Source organism: Leptodactylus fuscus, chromosome 8, assembly GCF_031893055.1.
Source record: "Leptodactylus fuscus isolate aLepFus1 chromosome 8, aLepFus1.hap2, whole genome shotgun sequence".
Classification (NCBI taxonomy): Eukaryota; Metazoa; Chordata; class Amphibia; order Anura; family Leptodactylidae; genus Leptodactylus; species Leptodactylus fuscus.
The window spans coordinates 5375839-5397476 of record NC_134272.1 but is presented as its reverse complement, the minus strand read 5'-3'; the positions used below and the strand labels follow the sequence as shown (position 1 = coordinate 5397476).

General features: G+C 45.8%; 2 protein-coding genes across 7 annotated transcripts in view; one reads left to right on the top strand and one right to left on the bottom strand.

Moving 5' to 3' along the window:
* The window catches only part of CHLSN (cholesin), a 153904-nt gene that overhangs the window by 81251 nt on the left and 51015 nt on the right, over nt 1-21638 (top strand). The gene's annotated exons all lie outside the window — the stretch shown is intronic.
* GPR146 (G protein-coupled receptor 146) overlaps nt 4425-21638 on the bottom strand; it is a 40885-nt gene continuing 23671 nt past the window's right edge. The window contains exons 1-3 of one of the 4 annotated variants that reach the window (XM_075285088.1): nt 13666-13768; nt 12171-12531; nt 4425-9161 (exon numbers count right to left, since the gene is read on the bottom strand). In XM_075285088.1, coding sequence (XP_075141189.1) covers nt 8118-9119 — 1002 coding nt within the window. In that variant the 5' untranslated portion in view covers nt 9120-9161; nt 12171-12531; nt 13666-13768 and the 3' untranslated portion in view covers nt 4425-8117. Of the gene's footprint in view, nt 9162-12170; nt 12532-13665; nt 13769-19930; nt 20034-21638 lie in introns of those variants that run through there. The other 3 variants (XM_075285089.1, XM_075285090.1, XM_075285087.1) reach the window with 3 other exon arrangements.

Genomic DNA, 21638 nt, shown 5'->3' with positions numbered 1-21638 from the left:
CGCACAACCATCTCTAGGGTTTACAGAGAATGGTCCGAAAAAGAAAAAACATCCAGTGAGCGGCAGTTCTGTGGGCGGAAATGCGTTGTTGATGCCAGAGGTCAGAGGAGAATGGCCAGACTGGTTCGAGCTGATAGAAAGGCAACAGTGACTCAAATAGCCACCCGTTACAACCAAGGTAGCCAGAAGAGCATCTCTGAACGCCGCACAGTACGTCCAACTTTGAGGCTACAGATGGGCTACAGCAGCAGAAGACCACACCGGGTGCCACTCCTTTCAGCTAAGAACAGGAAACTGAGGCTACAATTTGCACAAGCTCATCGAAATTGGACAATTGAAGATTGGAAAAACGTTGCCTGGTCTGATGAGTCTCGATTTCTGCTGCGACATTCGGATGGTAGGGTCAGAATTTGGCGTCAACAACATGAAAGCATGGATCCATCCTGCCTTGTATCGGTAACGGTTCAGGCTGGTGGTGGTGGTGTCATGGTGTGGGGAATATTTTCTTGGCACTCTTTGGGCCCCTTGGTACCAATTGAGCATCGTTGCAACGCCAAAGCCTACCTGAGTATTGTTGCTGACCATGTCCATCCCTTTATGACCACAATGTACCCAACATCTGATGGCTACTTTCAGCAGGATAATGCAATGCCATGTCATAAAGCTGGAATCATCTCAGACTGGTTTCTTGAACATGACAATGAGTTCACTGTACTCCAATGGCCTCCACAGTCACCAGATCTCAATCCAATAGAGGAGCATCTTTGGGATGTGGTGGAACGGGAGATTCGCATCATGGATGTGCAGCCGACAAATCTGCGACTGCAACTGTGTGATGCCATCATGTCAATATGGACCAAAATCTCTGAGGAATGCTTCCAGCACCTTGTTGTATCTATGCCACCAAGAATTGAGGCAGTTCTGAAGGCAAAAGGGGGTCCAACCCGTTACTAGCATGGTGTACCTAATAAAGTGGCCGGTGAGTGTAGGTTACTGTCACCAGATCCAGCATATCACCTCAGCCCTGCAGATAGATAGGTTACTGTCACCAGAACCAGCATATCACCCCAGCCCTGCAGATAGATAGGTTACTGTCACCAGAACAGTATATCACCCCAGCCCTGCAGATAGATAGGTTACTGTCACCAGAACAGCATATCACCCCAGCCCTGCAGATAGATAGGTTACTGTCACCAATCCCAGCATATCACCTCAGCCCTGCAGATAGATAGGTTACTGTCACCAGAACCAGCATATCACCCCAGCCCTGCAGATAGATAGGTTACTGTCACCAGACCCAGCATATCACCTCAGCCCTGCAGATAGATAGGTTACTGTCACCAGAACCAGCATATCACCCCAGCCCTGCAGATAGGTTACTGTCACCAGAACTAGCATATCACCCCAGCCCTGCAGATAGATAGGTTACTGTCACCAGAACCAGCATATCACCCCAGCCCTGCAGATAGATAGGTTACTGTCACCAGACCCAGCATATCACCTCAGCCCTGCAGATAGATAGGTTACTGTCACCAGACCCAGCATATCACCCCAGCCCTGCAGATAGATAGGTTACTGTCACCAGAACCAGCATATCACCCCAGCTCTGCAGATAGATAGGTTACTGTCACCAGAACCAGCATATCACCCCAGCCCTGCAGATAGATAGGTTACTGTCACCAGGACCAGCATATCACCCCAGCCCTGCAGATAGATAGCTTACTGTCACCAGAACCAGCATATCACCCCAGTCCTGCAGATAGATAGGTTACTGTCACCAGAACCAGCATATCACCCCAGCAGATAGATAGGTTACTGTCACCAGACCCAGCATATCACCCCAGCCCCGCAGATAGATAGGTTACTGTCACCAGAACCAGCATATCACCCCAGCCCTGCAGATAGATAGGTTACTGTCACCAGACCCAGAATATCACCCCAGCCCTGCAGATAGATAGGTTACTGTCACCAGAATCCCCAGTGATCCCCTTAAGGCCTCCTTCTGAATGGAGTGCCAGTGCATTTGTTTGATTGGTTCTCCATTCACTTCTATGGGGCTGTGGGTGGTGCTGCAGATTATAGTCCTGGCAGCCGCATTGAAGTGAAGTCCCAAAGGCTTCCTTGTGAATGGAGTGCTAAATTAAAGGGGCTCTATCAGCAAAATCAATTAACTTCTACGGGGCTGTGGGCACTGCCATAGATTACAGTCCCAGCAGCCTCATAGAAGTGAATTGAGCCTCCTCCTTCTGGGGTCTGCCTGCATTCACCCCATGTATAAAATGATGGAATCCTATACTACACGTGAGGCCCTCCGCTGCCCCCTCCAAACTGAGCCCCTGTCTCTTGCATTTGCATCATTTGTCCTGGCAGCCATCAGCCCTTCTAAGGTTCCCTGACCAGCATTTTTTCTGATCTTATTTGCAATCCCTCAGCTTTGTCAATTGCAAAAACCACAACACTATGCAAACCTCAGTCTATTTTAGCTTTGCACCTGCACGTACAAGATGCCGCTCATGATATGTAATATAGGAAGTTCGTAGACTGTGGCCAGTAACCCTTAAAGCGTGACTGAAGTTTCTGACAGCCTGTGACTTTCTTGCATTTTTTGTGTCATTAATAAATGTTGCAATAACTTTATTAACACATTGTGTCTCCCTTCTGTGACATCGGCCTCTTTATTCATCGGCGAGAACAGATCCCAAGATAGAACAAGGAAGAGAGTGCAAGATGCCGGACATCACAGAAGGGAGACATTATTTGTGAATAAACTTTATTAAAAATGTATTAATTACACACAAACTGCCAGAAAATCAGGAGTTGTAAAAAGTTTTGATCCACTTTAAACTATTTCACTCTTCCTAGTAGTTTGGCTTATGGTAGTTTTAAAAGCAGCCACGTGAGGGCGCCATAAACCCTCCCTTCACTTTCTGCAGATTCCTATCTGTACATTAGATATTAAGTAATTGTGTTCTCTGCAGATTCTGACCTTTTATTGCTATTACATTATTTCTTTATAGCAGTCAAACAGATAATCTGGTGTCTGTAGTATCTGTTACTCCTAGAAAAACATTGGGAGCCCCCCATATGTCCTGCTAGAAGCCATGTGATAATGGTTTGCAGTGTAGTCCTGGGACCGGCTCAGTATAGAATTGTGCACAAATGTAGCAGAGCTAAACCTGTTGTCTTTGCAGTAAGTTTTGCCTTCTGTCCTGAGGATGGAGAGCTCTCGATCAGAAATATTTGCTTCCTCTGTTGGACTGGCCCACCAGCAGATCCTCCTGTAAAATAGGAAGGTACTGTTGTTTATTTAAAAGGGGTTGCTGGAGGGTGGACCCCAAAATCATTTGTCTGGTGGGACCCAGGAACCTCAGTCCAGCACTGCCTGATCGTATAATACCTGCAATGCCTCTGCATGTCTTTGGGGGCGCTGTAGAATGACACTGTGTCCCCTGGATTCATATAGGATCCTATAGCAGAGTGACAAAGCTCAACAGGTTGTGCCCGCCTTGGACTTGTAGTTACCCCTTGCTGAGACACCTCGGTTACCCCTTGCCTCCACATTGGCATCCTTATTGGACTACGAGGCGCCTTTCGCTCTGTTTGTTTGCTTATTACTCCTTCGCCGTCCCCGCAGATAGTAAATTATTGACTCGCTCTGTAGGTGGCGGTGTAACTTATTCTGACCTTTTGGGTTTTTCCCTATATGTTTCCAGGGACATTAGCCATGAGATATTTATGTGACTTGGGTGCCGTTCGCTTGCAATGTGTTGCGGGGGATTTAATGACAGATGGCACAAAGAGCCCGAAGGGAAATTCAGAACAGAATTCATTAAAGTCCTGCTGGATTCTCTGGGGAACTCCGACTGTACAAGGATATGAGAGATACTGTAAACTATACCGTGAACCCGTAATTGAATTGATCCAAACACTCGACTCTGCCGTCATTAGGAGAATCTTTAATGTGTGGCCCTCGTAGGAGCTTAACCCATGAACGTCCTCCACAAGTCATAGTGATGAGATGATGTGTAGTCAGTGGGAACATCGATTTAAAGGGGTTTCCCAGGATTAGATAAACATGGCGGCAGGTTGCGTGTGATTCTGAACCCTGGCCCCATCGTAATACCACATACAACCTTTACACAGGTGGGGCGCTGTTTTTGTTTTAGAAAATAGATGTGTGTAGGTGTCTCAGCAGCCAATATTTAGTACCTCAGTCAGCTTTATGGTCCAAATGTCCATAGACCTTCCAGCTCAGGGTTATATATATTTATCTCGTGTTCCTATATACCGGGACTACTTTGTGTACATGTATGATGATCTGATCAGTCTCTTCTATGACCGATTCTCCATTGAGTTTTCCAGTTTTGATCTTTTTTTATTCCCGTCACTCGGACACAATTGATGCAGAAACTTCAGGCGACAGAAACACCATTTTAATTGTTTTTACATCATAATACATCATGTTAGGAGGAAAATGTAACACTGTGTATGTGGAGCCAGAGGCATGTGGTGTACCGGAACACGCTAAGGATAATTCACATACATAGCAGGAACACGCTAAGGATAATTCCTCACATACATAGCAGGAACACGCTAAGGATAATTCACATACATAGCAGGAACACGCTAAGGATAATTCCTTACATACATAGCAGGAACACGCTAAGGATAATTCCTCACATACATAGCAGGAACACGCTAAGGATCATTCACATACATATCAGGAGCACGCTAGGGATAATTCCTCACATACATAGTAAGAACACGCTAAGGATAATTCCTCACATACATAGCAGGAACACACTAAGGATAATTCACATACATAGCAAGAACACGCTAAGGATAATTCACATACATAGCAGGAACACGCTAAGGATAATTCCTCACATACATAGCAGGAACACGCTAAGCATAATTCTTCACATACATAGCAGGAACACGCTAAGGATAATTCACATACATAGCAGGAACACGCTAAGGATAATTCTTCACATACATAGCAGAAACACGCTAAGGATAATTCCTCACATAGCAGGAACACGCTAAGGATAATTCACATACATAGCAGGAACACGCTAAGGATAATTCCTCACATACATAGCAGGAACACGCTAAGCATAATTCTTCACATACATAGCAGGAACACGCTAAGGATAATTCACATACATAGCAGGAACACGCTAAGGATAATTCTTCACATACATAGCAGAAACACGCTAAGGATAATTCCTCACATAGCAGGAACACGCTAAGGATAATTCCTCATATACATAGCAGGAACACGCTAAGGATAATTCACATACATAGCAGGAACACGCTAAGGATAATTCCTCACATACATAGCAGGAACACGCTAAGGATAATTCTTCACATACAATGCTCCACTTGCTACACAGTCGCTCATGGGAATAGACAATAATTTAATCGTATACATGGCTTATACATCAGCATGCGTGTATTCCAGGATTATACACAGTTTAGCTTTTCTCTGGCGGCTACGGGCTATAAAAAAACAAAACAAAAAAACAGGTCTGTCTCTCTAGTGAGAAAAAAAATGTATAAAAATGTCTGTCCAATAATTCCAGTAACAAATATCATATTAATAATAATAATGCCTCTTCATTTATTATTGTGTGTATAAGAAATGCATAGAAAGGGTTAACTTGTTTTCCAAAACACATTTTTTATGGCCCTTTTTGATCCAGGAAATTTTTTCTAGAGCTAGATTATGTTTTTTGGGGGGAGAGAGGTTTGAGGTAGTGCAGATTAATGGGCAGGACAATGTGCAAATATGTAAGGCCCGAGCTACATGATAGACCATCCTGAGCAGTGCACACAAGGCTGCAAGGAGATATCACGACTAAGAAGACCTACTAGAGGAGCCACGGGGTCATCTACATGTGTGTTGTCCTTCAGGCTGGTGCTCTTGGGTTTCAGCAAATGCTTTGTGACTACAACTAGTGGATTGGCTGAATCCTGAAGAAGGTTTCTTGCCTGGGACAATGTAAATGACCTTGGTCGTGATCCTCATGGGCGGTGCCTATTCTTGATGTCCTATTGTAGGGTGAGCGTAACAATGTAAATGAACTTGGTCGTGATCCTCATGGGCGGTGCCTATTCCTGATGTCATTGTAGGATGGGCCTAACAATGTAAATGAACTTGGTCGTGATCCTCATGGGCGGTGCCTATTCTCGATGTCCTATTGTAGCACGGGCCTAACAGATATACAGCAGCCAATCAGATAACTATATATACTGTATATATATCTAATCTGACTGACCAGGGGGACATCTTGGTTACTTGGCTATTGTCTGGCTTAACATAAAACTTACTAACGTACTTTGATCCATTTTGTGGAATATCAAAATTATTTGTATAGTCTGTGGATTGTAAGAGATGAGATCCATCAGTAGATCTAGAAGGCTGACCTCTAACCCCAGAGCACAGTGACCACCTTCTCCTAGCTTATAACATGGACCACATGTCCCAGAATGCAGTGTACAGTTCTATATACCAAGTATCAGTAATCCCTTCTCCTGGGTTCTTGCATTAGAAATTTTTTTGCATTTTTAGAAATGGTTTGATACCCATTGCAAGCAACAAAGTCAAAAAGTCACAATCAGTATAAAGCTTGGGCCTTGTGCAGACGGCAGAGCCGGGTGGACGGAGCAGGTCCCTATGGTTTGTTATACCTAGCCTTAGCCGGTCCCTGTTCCGCTGCTTGTCGTCCCTGTGTTCGGCTCCGTTCACATCACGTTTTTACATCTGTTTAGCAGCTCCATCTACTGGATGCAAAAAACGGAGGCAAACTGATGGCCGCCCCTGTACGTAGAGAGTCATAGGCTTATTATTATTAGGTTATACCAGGTTTTAGTGTCCATTTAAAAAACAGGAGCGGTTCTGTGTTGTTTTTTTATGGATAGTCGTCTGTTTAGTTTTTTGCATCCATTAAACAGATCTGCAAATGAATGGCATGACCGCGGGTTATCACCTTGTCGGGGGCCACGAGTCCCCCCAATATGTAAACCTATATGCATGTCCATGGACGTAGCTAAAGCAACCATAAGAAAAACAAACCTTACAAGATACATTTAGAGAAATGGGAAGGTTTAGAAAACTTCCTAAAATTTTCTTCTATCGGCCTTATTTCTATAATGGACTCTGCGCCTGCTCTCTGTTATCAGCCAGTCTCATCTCCCATTGAAGATCTGCACTCATCTTATTAGGTGACTGTGACTTTTTGCTTTTGAAGTCTTTTTTTTTTACAGATTTTTAGCTGCCAAGCCTGTGGCATTTACCGCCAGACAAGACTCCTATCAGGAATGCAGAAGAATCATGTGGCTCCGGCCCATAATAACGTGATCTGACAACTCCAGGGCCGGGGAATTAAGTGTAATTTGTATGTCAGCTCATATAGATGAAATGTAGAGCGCGCAGACTGCGCTGAGTGATGGGGATACGTCTGTGCGCCAGATTTCGGCATGCCCCCCACTAACATGAATAACATTGGAGTCCTCAGCCATTTACTCGTCCTTCATCAACGTGATTTATTATGGATCCTGGTTTTGTTAAGAAATATTGAAAGAGACAACTCTCATCCGGTTAATGATACAACTCCTCTGCTCATTTTCCTCATTTAGTAGTCAGACTATAGAAAGCTCGTTGCATACATTACAATCAGACAACGTCACGCTGTGTTAATGAGAATATAATACTTTTCTACAGTATCAAAGTGCTTTGCAGATAATCGCGGAGAACGCTCGGCCGCGTCCTTCATTCCTTCCGTCTTTGCCAATAAAACTTTGCAAAGTAATATGTGGTGGAAACAATTGACAGTTCTCCGATATGTGGATGGGTCTACCCAGTCCTAGACTAGTTGGCACCTCTGAGGCTACAGCCCTGGCTATACGTCTTGGTTCCCTTTCCACCATATATGATACAGGCTCACAGCAAGATGTCAGTAGATACCAGTCTTCATAATTCAGATTAGGCAAGTATAGGTAATCCGATGACATGAATTGGGCTTCGTGGTCATGCCAAGGCTCGAAAGCTAGAAGAATACCTTCCTTGAACCACTCGCTACCACTTAACTCTTATACCATCCGGAGCTTACGTCTTAAGTCATCACCTGCTGAACTACCGTGCGCTCGTGCGGACACCCCTGATTCCCACAGTGAAGTTTTTTGAGCAACCTCTGTAATTTACTGTCAAAGTTTTTGTTAATGTGTCTGTGTAATAGAGGTATAACAAAGCTGCTTGAAAAGGCCAAGAAGCTAGAGAGTCCTTCGATGAAGTGAAATGTCCTCATGAAACGGTGGTCCGTGGACTTGACATGAATGTCCGTAAAAGTGTTCACCATCAGGGTGGCATAGTATGGCGTCCATAAAACAAACTGTGTGCAGACAGTGGCTAGTAGCAGCCGGTGCACTGAGGGGTCCAGTCTACCAGAGTCCTGGTCCAAGGGAGTTGCTTCTTTCCGGATCTGCAGGATGAGCACCAAAGCGTAAAGTACTGCAAGAACCGGCACTACATATCCAATGAGCACCATGATGGCATCCGCGGCCTCCCGATTCTGCATCTTGGAACACTCAATGATTTTGGTGGAGACATGATTGCAGATGTAGAAGAGGAGCGAGGAGAAGCTAGTGAGCACTGCTCCACCCCAAATGAACCCGCACACATGCTTTGTGTTGTAGACACTTGACATATATGTCCTTGGCAGGGCGCACTCTATATAATAGTCCAGACTGAGCAAAGTGGTAGAATACATGATCACCAAAGACGACACATTAAAGAGAATCAGCAAAGTGATGTAAACCTCATTCCCAAAGCTCCATAGTGACCACTTGGTGTATTCGGGCCCCAGAAGGTAGACCGGGGCCACAGCATTGATGATGAGTCCAGCGATGGCCATGTTCACAAAGTAAACATCTGGCATAGTCATAGTGGCCTTGTTATATAAGTTAACAAGCACAAGCTGCACGTTGTAGCAGAGACTGATGGGGAAACAGATGATGAGGTAGAGGATGGAGAAGATGAAGAGGACGAGGTGGAAGTCATGGCACAGGCGCTGCTCTTGGTTGTTGTCGGTGTAGTTAAAATCTTCACAACTCCACATAGTGATACAAGTCAATGGCTTCTTAGCTGGTCACCAGCCGAGCTGCGAGGGAGAAGAAGAGAACGACAACAGGTTAACAAAACTCAGGAACGAATACGCAAATCTCATCCTGCGTGACATGCAAACAAGGTTCCCGCCAGCAGACAACCTCGCCTCACCCCATTACAGCCTTTTCCTGTTGTTTTCAGAAAATGGCAGCTTTAATTGTTCAGCATCGTCTACTGGCAAAGATGATTCATCGTTATCGCTCATTACTTCTAATTACAGAGGAAGACCGCTCGATAAACACCGAACAGAGGAGTCTGAGCTGAACAAGCCCCGCTAAGCCTGGCTATTCTAAAAGGGAAATCGCAACGGCTGTCTGGACAGCACGTGGAGCTAAATGACGTCTATCCAAAGGGTGGCCATGGATCATCCCGCTATAGATACAGAACATTCTGATGGAGAATGCTGGCGTTGGACTACATCTTGGTGACTGATCTATGGTATTCAGCAGACCAGACAGACTCTGTATACTGTGCAGTGGCTGAGCCACACTATTACAGCTCAGCCCGAAAACTGCACTAGCACAGCCAGGCCACTACCCAGTATACAGAGCCGACTGCTTCTAGCTCTGTACACTGTCATGTTGGACCCACACTAATATTTAACTAAGGATAGATGATTCCTCTTTAGTCTTAGGTTACCCCTTTAAATACTTTGTACTTTCAGTTTGTAAGTAGATTTGGCAAGAAATCTAACAGAGAGGGATTGAATTATGCATCAGGAGCGCTCAATAATTCATGGCTACTTGGAAACCTCTGCCATGCGATCTCTCGGAAGAACAGAGACTCTACCAACACAGCTGACCCACATACCGCTCCTTGTCTCTTCAGCTGGTACATTTTATGGTGCCAAAGCTAATGATGCAACTTGCAAATGAGAGAGAACATGAAGCCATGCTAAAAATGTTCCCTAATAACATTGACCTCAGGTTCTGCTGCTCGGGGAGCCTCGCCTGGATGCAGGGCTGAGTTTACTGTATGTAAGCAGGAGGCCAAGTCCAGGACATAACTATGTAAATGGGCAACACCGCAGAACAAGATTAGAATAGAATGACTGCAACTTTGCATAGAAGCCTTAAATCCCATGCACCTGGTAAAGCCCCATGCACAGAACCAGTAAGATGGCCCCCGGGGTCTCGGTGACTCCATGATGTCTATGAGCAGTATTGTATCTATGTGGTGCGTCATTGGTGCACGACTCTGGTGCCGCAGATACGCCACATCCTAGAGAGCGAGGCAGGCTGGGGGTGCCGGACTGTAGAAAGCTGAGGTTATACATGAAATCTACATTAGTGGTGTAGATCTTATTTCTGGTGCACAGGAGATTAATCGCCTCTCAATAATTCAGGCAGGTCTCGCACCATTTGGTGGCTTTAGTAATACCGCTGCAGGAAACGCCAATAATAAGTGTCCCCTGATATTTGTAGCAAATAATACAGTGCAATATAACCTTCAGAAATCCCAAAGTGTGACCCCATAGATTTCCTATAGGTGCCGTATTACAGATCTGTATATCTGGATGAGGACATTTGCATTAGACGTAACTTGATTCTTAATACATCGGTTCCTCCCAGCAGTCTATAGGTGCAGACTGTCTTCTCTATACATGGTTTTGGTTTCAGGTCTGCTGTCCCTGAAGTCATGACTTGATCACCCTATTACCCATTTTTAGGGTTACCTTAAGGTTAAAATGTGATAATGGAACATAATTGTGACCCAAAAGCCAGAAAATAAGAAAAACTTCCAAAGGAAAACTAATCCTTTTTGCTTCGTTGGCCTCCCTCAAAGCCTTGGTAGCTGGTATACAATTAAACCATCTCGTACGCCTGAGAAAATAACTACGTACAAGAGGTAACATACTGTGTAGTATCTCTTTGTGTATCCTGGACTTTCACTGCTGAATTTTGAGAATTGGCCTCCCATTCGCTTCTATGGGATGAGGCCGTAATAACATGACACAGGGGGTGTGCGGTGTAAACCGTGAAGAGGTCACGGCACTCGTACGAGCCCTGCGCTCCCTTCACCGGGTGTCAGACTTATCTTGTAATATCGAATAGAACATCAATAAAAAGTAATTGGACAACGTCTTTGTGGAAAGGTCACCTATATGATAAATCCATCCGGGGACAGAAAATCCCTTTAAAGGGTAATTCCTGTTATGGAGGGGGGAGGCTGGCCTTTGCATCGGGAAACTAGAAGGGGCAGAGCATTAGGTCAGGGCTGCTGAGGACTATTGGGGTCCCCAAGGTCTCCCACATCCTAGATATCTCCTTGCCATTCAGACTTCCACCTTCTGCCCCAGTATTTGCCCCATTGTTAGGGTGACATTCTGTCTACAGAGCCATTCCAGCAATCCAAATAACTGAACACTAAAAACCTTGCTCTTGCCACATTTTTCCATCCTGCACATCCATATAATACGAGCACATTATTGATAACCTGGGTCTCAGCAGTGGAGGCTCCGAGGCTCCCAACTAAAGCCATTAATAGTAAGTCATCTCCGCGTCTGTCCACACATGACAGTATTTCTGCACAGACACAGGCGAACGTTTCGTCCCTGATAATTTTACTTATTTCTGACGCCAATGACAACATTCTGCCATGACATTACATTACCACGTAGTTGTATCCATTAATCAATGACATTGTTACAAGGCGTTGTATCCCATCAGAAAAGAATGACTCCTTCCTTACAAAAACAGCGCCACCCGTGTCCACAGGCTGTGTCTGGTACAGCAGCTCAGACCTCATTACTGTGTCCTATCTCCTTAACAACTCCACACAGTCTATACAATTACAGTCTAGAAGTAACCTAGCAAGATCCAATACATAATATGTTGTAACATTGCGAGCAAGTCTTTTCTGGCACCGCCGAGCACTCTGCTTTCTACAGCCAAGAGTCGCTTCCAGAAAGGAGACAGATAAGACGCTGTCGTCTTGACATGCTGCACATTCCTTAAAGAGTTAGATGATTTTCTGGAGGACATAGTCCTGAGCGCTCTCCTACCTTGTGCTGACGGCTCCTCATGCTAGGACGCTCTGCTGCGAAGTAAAGTTTCACATAGGAAGGAAATGGAGAGGTTTCCTGAGTAGATTGTGTCCTGTGTTTCCGAGCAGCTCCGAGCTGATTGTGTCATACTGCTGCTACTGCTGGTAAAACATCTCCGCACGAGCTGCACTTGTTTTCCAGCCCATCTGCTGCTCACTAAGTTTCAGCCTCACTTGGCCGGCAGCATTAACCCCTCCCTATTGACTGTTCACAAGAATGGGGAAGGCTCACAAAAGTGATCTGCTGGGATGAGATTAGGGCGAGAGACAGACACGCAGGTGTATGGGAGGTAAGTCAGTGTGACATCTCAAGGACCAGTCTGTACAATGGAAGGAAAAGGATGAAATGAGGTTTGGTATAATAATAACTTTATATAGCGCTAACATAAAACTACTGCTGAGCTTACAATGTAAACAGGGTCTGGTTTACGTTGGATGGCGCCCCGAGCAGTAACCCTGCACCTAGTCACTGTCTACAGGTAACCCCAACATCAATATGACACCTTAATAACACAGCCATAGAGCTGCCTAAGTTGTGGTATTACACGCACGAATATACATGGTAACGTTGTACTATACTAAGGCTCGGCTCACGTCTGCACCCGGCTCTCTGCTGCTCAGGTCCACCAGGAGACCAAACCCATGGAAAGCTAGTCCGCAAACACAGTGGTGACCTGCACACACCACTTGCCCCATAGACTATATTGGGGTCCACCATGTTTACACTGAACTAGTGCAGAGAAATGTTATCTGTGCAAGACGACGGAACTTATCCTAAGTAGCAACGTGTCCAGTTACTGCCACACACAAGTAGCATAGTCTAATAATAAAATACTACTATACAATTAAAGGGGTCATCCAGGAGTTTTAAATGGATTCCCCATCCTTAGGATAGGTCATCAGTTTAAGATCTGTGGGAGTTTGACAGCTGGGACCCCTGCAGATCAGCTGTTTGAAGAGGCGCAGGCTATGTGACGTCACATGGACTCATCACAACTCAGTCCCATTCAAGTGAAAGGTCTGAGCTGCGGTACCAAGCGCAGACACTACACAAGTGTACGAAGTACAGAAGAGGCTGCCGCGTTCACGTGACTGCTGTTGTCTCTCCAAACAGCAGATTGAGTCTCAGAAACCACTATAATAAAATGTGTTGTGATTCAATTGCCTCCTTCAGCAAGGATCACTACTAAGACCAGAAATATATCGAACCTCTATGTACAGACTGATACAATATATACTGTATACTGTCTTTGTTGCCCATAGCAGTCAGACTTTTCCAGGGAGAATCATAAGACTCCCCTATACACTTCAGATTTGGTTGGTCCTTCTGAAATCAGCAGGTTCGGCCAACATTTGCCTAAGACAGAGGGAAATAGACATACAGAAAAGCAAGCTGAGGGATCATCTCGGTCTCTGTTTCGTCAAAATAGAAGAAAAAAGATTGGCCTTTTCACCTTCTAGATGTCGCCGTGTGGTAAACCTGCCATACAAAGCCCAACTTTCCTGCCCCGTGCTAGGCCTGAGACGTGGATGAGATGGATGTGCCGTCAGATACTATATGGAGTCTTCTATAATGTAACAGCCAAGACTTCGAAGCCATAACGTTCCCTGACACGTCTGTCTGTCTTGGGGCTTTACGGGTTCTTAAGAAGAGAGAATTAAGAAATTAAAATTCTGAGGAACCACTAGACGTCCTGAAAAAGTGACGCAAGACGTATTATTGGCACCACACGGACATGAATCATCGTCATCAGAAATGGATCATGTTTTAGCTTTGATGCAGGAGAGAAACCGTTTCACAACAAGCTCTTCTCCATAAAAGCGTCGCTGTCATTCTGATCGGTTGTCCTCCTCCACAGCTGAGCGTCTCCAGCCCACATCTAGACCTCCCACTCCATTGTTGGGAATCTGTTTATCTCGCGCTCACCGCTCACAGTCACATTGGTTGTGGGTTAAAGAGATATGGCCACCAAAAAGAAGTAGCGAAATGTTTCTTAGAGCTAAACATTGTAAGTTTCTCGGTGATGTAGTTTTAGTAGTATCTGACCTGTGATGACTTCTGTCCTCTGCATAGAATGACATCATCACTAGTTATAATAGGGGACTTGGAGTAGATTTTTGTTAAAGATGAGGGCCCTATGGACGGGATGTCTCAGCCGCCCATCATCATCATCATCATCAAGGCCGGTGAGATATCTGCCATTACTTGCAGCACCTCTGCTCTGCTACATAAGTGCAAGTGACACCGATATGTAAGATAACCGGCTTATCTCCCCCATTGTGGTATTTAAGGTCTATTGACAGTCATAACAATGACAAGTTTATCTTTTAAAAACCCATAAATGTCTCCCCCCCCCCCCCCAAATCTTGATAACTATCAACCAATCACAATGGATTCACACACCATAAGCGAGAAGACTCAGTGGCGTCCATACACCGTCACTAACCAAAAGTATCCAAGCTTAAGAAATGGTGGACATGATAGGACATTAAGATGAAGGGAATAAATTCTGGTGGGAAGGACGACAATCTAATGCTAGGTCTGCCTGGAGACCCAAAAACGGAGACCCAAAAACCAGAGGCCCTGTCTGCCTAAGCGGTTACATGCTGAATCCTACCGACTCCATAGACTATCATTGAATCTGCCAGGTTTCTGCTGGTTTAATACTGAAGACTCCTTGCAAGACTTTTCTCTCCAACCAGTTTTAGGCACAGTCTCCTGTGGAGCTGTGAAGACTGTCTAATGCGTCTCAGCGACCCATCAGTCTCAGATCTTTTGTTTCCTGGAGGGGAAGTCTTTTCCCCTCTGTCCATTAAAAAGAAAAAGGGTTGACACTAGAGATGAGCGGGTAGTATTCAATCGAATACCTCGCTGCCATGGGTATGCGTGTAAGCGGCTGAACACCAAGGGGTTAAGCACATTGAATATTCGATGCGCTTTACCCCTCGGTGTTCGGCCACTTACACGCATACCTGAGGCAGCGATAGATTGTGATTTTAGGACAACCCCTTTAAGCCATTGATCTCCTGTACATCTAAATATTATAATTGCCCAATAATGGAGTCCCCAACAAGAGGGCGATACAGTACCAGCCAATGGATACGGTTCCATGCCATTTTGCATTGTCAGGCTGTTTGATCCCTGTTCCGCTCCAGGTCACAAGATGCTCTTGTAAGGACTTTGTTAAGCAAACACGGAACATCTTTAGGTTAAATATTCATAGATCAGCAGAACAAGAGACCTTCTCAGCGGCGAAGGATTATTCTGCTAAGAGTTCAGAGACTCCAGTCATTTTCGCTGTTGTAATAAGTCACTATTGTTGTTGTAGAGCTCCACATATTTGCAGTGAGCCGCTGATCTCTACACTATGCAAGGTATGCGCTCTCGTCGTCAGATTGTGCTCGCTGCAGGCTACCTGGAGCTTCTGTCTCATCTACACAGACAGTCTCTGCAATAATCCGATGTCTCCTGTATACGCTCAAAGAAATGAAACCGTGCAGGTGGAGGCTGCTGAGATCACAGAGCGTGCAAAACTACAGCCGAGGAAGAGTCGCCCGGGATCTCCTGGGGGCAAAGTGTACGGTTACATTTAGGAGATCACTTCTTCAATTGCAAAGACTCAAGATGGGACTTGGTTTAACCATTGGAGGCTACACGACAGACGTCACCAGGCAGAACCGCAAAGGAAGAATTTTTAGATGTTGCAAAGGGGGAACCTTTGCTTTTGTGGGTTCGTATGGCCTCATAGAAGCCTTTGCTATAGCATGACCCTGGCTGCCGAATAACTGCTTAGATACTGTGGAGGTTATAATCCCCTGTGTGTCTTATTTAACATGTTCTTATGGGGGACCCAGAGACAACGTTGTTGATGTTTCTTCTCTCCCAAAATTTTGCAACCACCAGATTCCAGCAGCAAATTGCTGTTGAGCTGCACCCCGCAGGGTTCAGTTCCTCCACTTTAACTTCTCTAGGGTCCAAGTCTTATACCTGTTATCTGGGTGTTCTGAGAATAGAAAAGCATGGCTCTCATACCTCCCCTTTAAATGTCCCAAATCTTTTAGGGCATCATGGTGTATCCTGTAGAATTTGCATTTTACCTGCATTTTACTCATTGGTTGGGGTCTGATTGATCAGATCCCCATTCAGGAGGGGACGACCCCTTTACTGTCTTGACATCCTAATATGGCGTCTGTACCACATTGTATCATAGTAAGGGGCCGTCACCCTGTGTAGAGCGCCACCCGATATATAAAATACTATCTAACCAAAAATTTGGGATTTCTACACTTTCCATAGTCTCAGGGGGCGGGGTGATCATTGTAGAACGATGTAACGACTGGAGTGTTCCTCTAAGTTCATAGACACGTTTATGATCTTGTCACACCTGTAATGTAGTCACCAAGGACAATAAATTCTTTGTCGCACGTCGGGATTACAAACAGGTGAATCATCATTTTTATTGATTTTCTCTCGTCTGTACATTAATACCGGGTGAAATCTTAGATCAACACATTCATCCCTGAAGCAAGTAAAGTGATCGGAGGAAATGGGATGTCATAAATGTCTGTATTGTGAAGTGATATAATACTCTGAACTAAAGCTGTAGAAGATATGTGGCTGACTGAGGAGACCCCGAGCAAGGAACACTTACTCAAAAAAGTGCTGTGAGGCTAATGCATACTGGGTGCTGTAGCTCAGGTCACTTCCTGATGGCATGCAGAATAAGGGGGCTTGGCCCAGGGAGTCACAAAAACCAGCCTATCACCCCAGCCCTGCAGATAGATAGGTTACTGTCACCAGAACCAACATATCACCCCAGCCCTGCAGATAGATAGGTTACTGTCACCAAAACCAACATATCACCCCAGCCCTGCAGATAGATAGGTTACTGTCACCAAAACCAACATATCACCCCAGCCCTGCAGATAGATAGGTTACTGTCACCAGAACCAGCATATCACCCCAGTCCTGCAGATAGATAGGTTACTGTCACCAGACCCAGCATATCACCCCAGCCCTGCAGATAGATAGGTTACCGTCACCAGACCCAGCATATCACCCCAGCCCTGCAGATAGATAGGTTACCGTCACCAGACCCAGCATATCACCCCAGTCCTGCAGATAGATAGGTTACCGTCACCAGAACCAGCATATCACCCCAGTCCTGCAGATAGATAGGTTACTGTCACCAAAACCAACATATCACCCCAGCCCTGCAGATAGATAGGTTACTGTCACCAGAACCAGCATATCACCCCAGTCCTGCAGATAGATAGGTTACTGTCACCAAAACCAACATATCACCCCAGTCCTGCAGATAGATAGGTTACTGTCACCAAAACCAACATATCACCCCAGCCCTGCAGATAGATAGGTTACTGTCACCAGAACCAGCATATCACCCCAGCCCTGCAGATAGATAGGTTACCGTCACCAGACCCAGCATATCACCCCAGTCCTGCAGATAGATAGGTTACCGTCACCAGAACCAGCATATCACCCCAGCCCTGCAGATAGATAGGTTACTATCACCAGAACCAGCATATCACCCCAGCCCTGCAGATAGATAGGTTAGTGTCACCAGAACCAGCATATCACCCCAGCCCTGCAGATAGATAGGTTACCGTCACCAGACCCAGCATATCACCCCAGTCCTGCAGATAGATAGGTTACTGTCACCAGAACCAGCATATCACCCCAGCCCTGCAGATAGATAGGTTACTGTCACCAGAACCAGCATATCACCCCAGCCCTGCAGATAGATAGGTTACTGTCACCAGAACCAGCATATCACCCCAGCCCTGCAGATAGATAGGTTACTGTCACTAGACCCAGCATATCACCCCAGCCCTGCAGATAGATAGGTTTGGGTCACCTGAATCAAACAGCGGAGATATTCTGGCTTTTGCCAATATGCACATGGCCATTGCCCTCATTGCTAACCTATCTATCTACAGGGACTTGGTTCTGATGACAGACTTCCTTTTATGAAAAAGTTGGGAGCGAAGAAGCATCTTGCCCAGGAGCCATCACTACCAGGAGGGGGTGCTGTTGCTGATTTTTACTCTCGAGCCCTCTCTCATTTCCTGACCTCAGGACCGCACATTTACATTTTAGAACTTGACGTCTACTCAGTCTGACACTCTGACAAAATGGGTTTAATCTGGGATCACGGCGTATTCTTCATCTTGTCTGTTTTCAACTAAATCCGTTGCAGCCGTGGGACGCGCTGACCCATTTCTTTTCACCCTTCTTGTCCTATACCGATTCCTTCACATCTGCAAGTCTTATAATAGAGGAAGTGCAACCATTGTTTTTGTCGCTGTCTTTAAGGGGTTAAATTAAAGGGGCCACGTCCAGCTGATCGCTGTGTTTTCCGCCAATCTCTCTAAAGCCTTCTGCAATTAGAAATGCTTGAATGATTACTATGTGGCAGAGAGGACTTTAATCCCCAGATCTGTTTACAGACACGGGTCCAGGCTGACCGGTGGGGCAAAGGCCCCTGTGCAGGCCCACGGCTCCACATCTCATTAAGAAAGTCACATTATCCCAGTGTGTCTGTCAGTGGTGACCAGCCTGTGACAGGGATTTATTACACCGTAAACTGCTCAGGACAGGACCGCATTCACATGGTAGACTCCAAAATATAATCATTATTGGCACCAGCATAGTCGCTGCTTTCACAACTCGCTGCTAAGGAAATTGATTATCGCGGCTTGGCCGGCGCCATGCTGCAGTGAATTCCTGGCCAGGAGGGACCCGACATCATTATATTGCTGTCAGGGTAAAGCATTCTCTGCACATGCAGCAGAGCCGAGTTTGTCATGTCATGTATATTTCCTGCAAAGGCTTGCTTCACCTCCATGCCGGGTTCTCGTTCTTCTGCAGCAAAAATCGTGGACACAAACGGAACCTGAGGGACCTCATTGACTTTAATGGGGTCGGTCAGATGTCCATTATTTTTAACTAAAATCGTCGCTTGGAAAAGTTGTTTGCAGGACTTTGAGTGATCTGTGCCGGTTGCAAAACACCTGGTGCATATGTTAACCCAGCGTTCCCTGGACATATATGCTTATCTCATAGCCCATCTATTTTCTGATTCTGCTTTACACCAGAGGACGTATAGTACCGAGCGATGGTCAGCACGGATGTAGCAGTGCCTTTACATAGGGTTATATTACTCTTTCAGAAGGGGTATAGGGCAGCCACTCTTTCTTTGGGGCCCATAGCATCCCTAGTGTTTCTTTGATCCCATAATACCTAAAAGTTCACCAGGGCTATTATCTCCGAATCAGGGCTATAGTTATAGTGGGTGCACAGGTAGCCGTCTCCATCAGACCCTGAGGTCCCTCAGCCCCATAAAATATACTTCTGTTCTATGCGGCGCACCGTATTTAAGGACCCCATTATAGACATACCTACATGCAATATATTACATACTAAATATAGCAGTTTCAGTTCCCAGTATCGTCTCCGGCAAGAGTTGCGAACCGTGAGATAATCCTGTACATTCACTTGCCGTCCTGTTTAATTAGAAAATACATTATTTGGCAAATGACAAACCCAGCTCTGCTATGCCGCAGGAAGAAGATGCATCAGTAAAGGTATTACTTAAAGGCAGAGACCTCCATCTTGACTATAAGACCCCCGCACTGGTGTCTCCTAAGGCATTGGTGGATCTCTAAGTCATTCCTAGCAGCCGGATCTGGTGTACTCACCTGCTCGGGGGCTCCCGGATGTAGCTGAGGCAATAGTAGCATTTTGCAGATTGGGCATGAGTCTGCAATGGTTCCAGCTCCTAAGGCTCGGAGGGCACAGTCATAGAGCGTACAGCAGACCGGCCGACACGGACTGGAGCTCTGCTCCTGGCACTGCTGAACTTGCTGTGTATACACGTGACCTGCCTGGTGTACACACAATCCTCAGAGGCTTTAGCCGCCCCTTCCCATTGGCTCCAAGCTTTATTACAAAAACAAGCCCCTCATAATCTTGGCCCTAAGTGATTGTGACAGGCGGGTTAAGGGGCATTAATGATGGGGCCTGATCATTGCCCCAGGGCTTCTCCAGCCAGCCATCAGCTTTTGTTTTCTTTAGAAAGGAGGGTGAAAAGGGGGGTTTATGTGACCCTTCCTGAAAAGCCCGCAGTACTGAGAGGACAGGCGTACATTATATAGATCCTAGGATAAGAACTGGTTAATAGATAATGCAACGTGAACATGGAGATCCGGATGTAAGGGAATATTGATGTCTTCCAATCCTTGTCTCCTCCGACATCTGCTCTTGGGGGATGGAGACCGGCGTCGGAAGGCACACGTGGACAAGTGACGGTTGTGCAGTCCAGCCAAAAGCGAAGGGTTCCCAGACAATCATCTAATGGGTACACCCAATTTATGGTCGAGGGTACTCAGGTTAAGTTTGCAATGGATTTGCTGCCGCGGAATCTCCCGAGTGACTAACCTGCTGCAATGTCTAGGACTTGAATGGTGGATTTATAGGGGTTGTACTACTGCGGACACTTATTCCCTCTCAATCAGTGTCAGATCACTGGGGACCGACCCCCTGATTCCCCCATGATCAGAAGGATAGGGTCTGATTCTCCCGATTCCAGATATTGTGGGAGATGAGGATGGGGCAGATGGACTTAAATTTGCCTGATCTTTTTGCTCTCAAGGAGATAAGTATCTGCCAGAAGTGTCCGGCTGTGACCTCTTCCCTCTCCCCATTCAGGCCACTTGCACCCTCCTGGGCATGGCTGTGTATGGGGTAACCAAAGCCAGCAAACCTGTATAGTTCTGCAGCCAAGCATCTTTCTACCAAGTCTTTGTAAGATTTGCTGACTTGCATTTACATTATGGCTCTTTACAACCTTGGGGTCCCCTCCGACGTCGGTGGGGAAATGATGGGGTGCTCCATATTATATTGTATGGTTTAGGTTTTAGCAGAATAGAATCCCTCTATACTACGGTGCGACCTCACACTGAAAGCCAATCACACTGACGTGTATACGAGGGGCCTACAACTCGTGTTTGCTATAAGTTGAGAAATTAGAACGATTAGAAGGATCTCCCGATCTCTCCATGACTATGTGTTTGCACCATTTGTATAGTATCACCAGTGAACTGTAATGTCTGAAGATTCAGATAAACCAGCCCGGCCTGCCTAACGTGAGCCATGACAAGGTAACGTCCCATTGTCTTCTGCGAGAAAGTCTTTGAGACGTGACTGTGACACTTCTGTGCATAAGTCAGTGGTGGCCGAGCGTGAATAACAGGCTGGATGTTGTGGCCCCTTCTCCTCGGCTCAGCCGGGCGGGGGACGCTTGTCACTTGGGTGTTAGCCAGAGGGAGTTTAAAGATCAAAGTCACAAAACGGGTGAATGACCGCGCTGAGCAAAACAGAGGAACGACTGTCTATACTGTGCGTAAC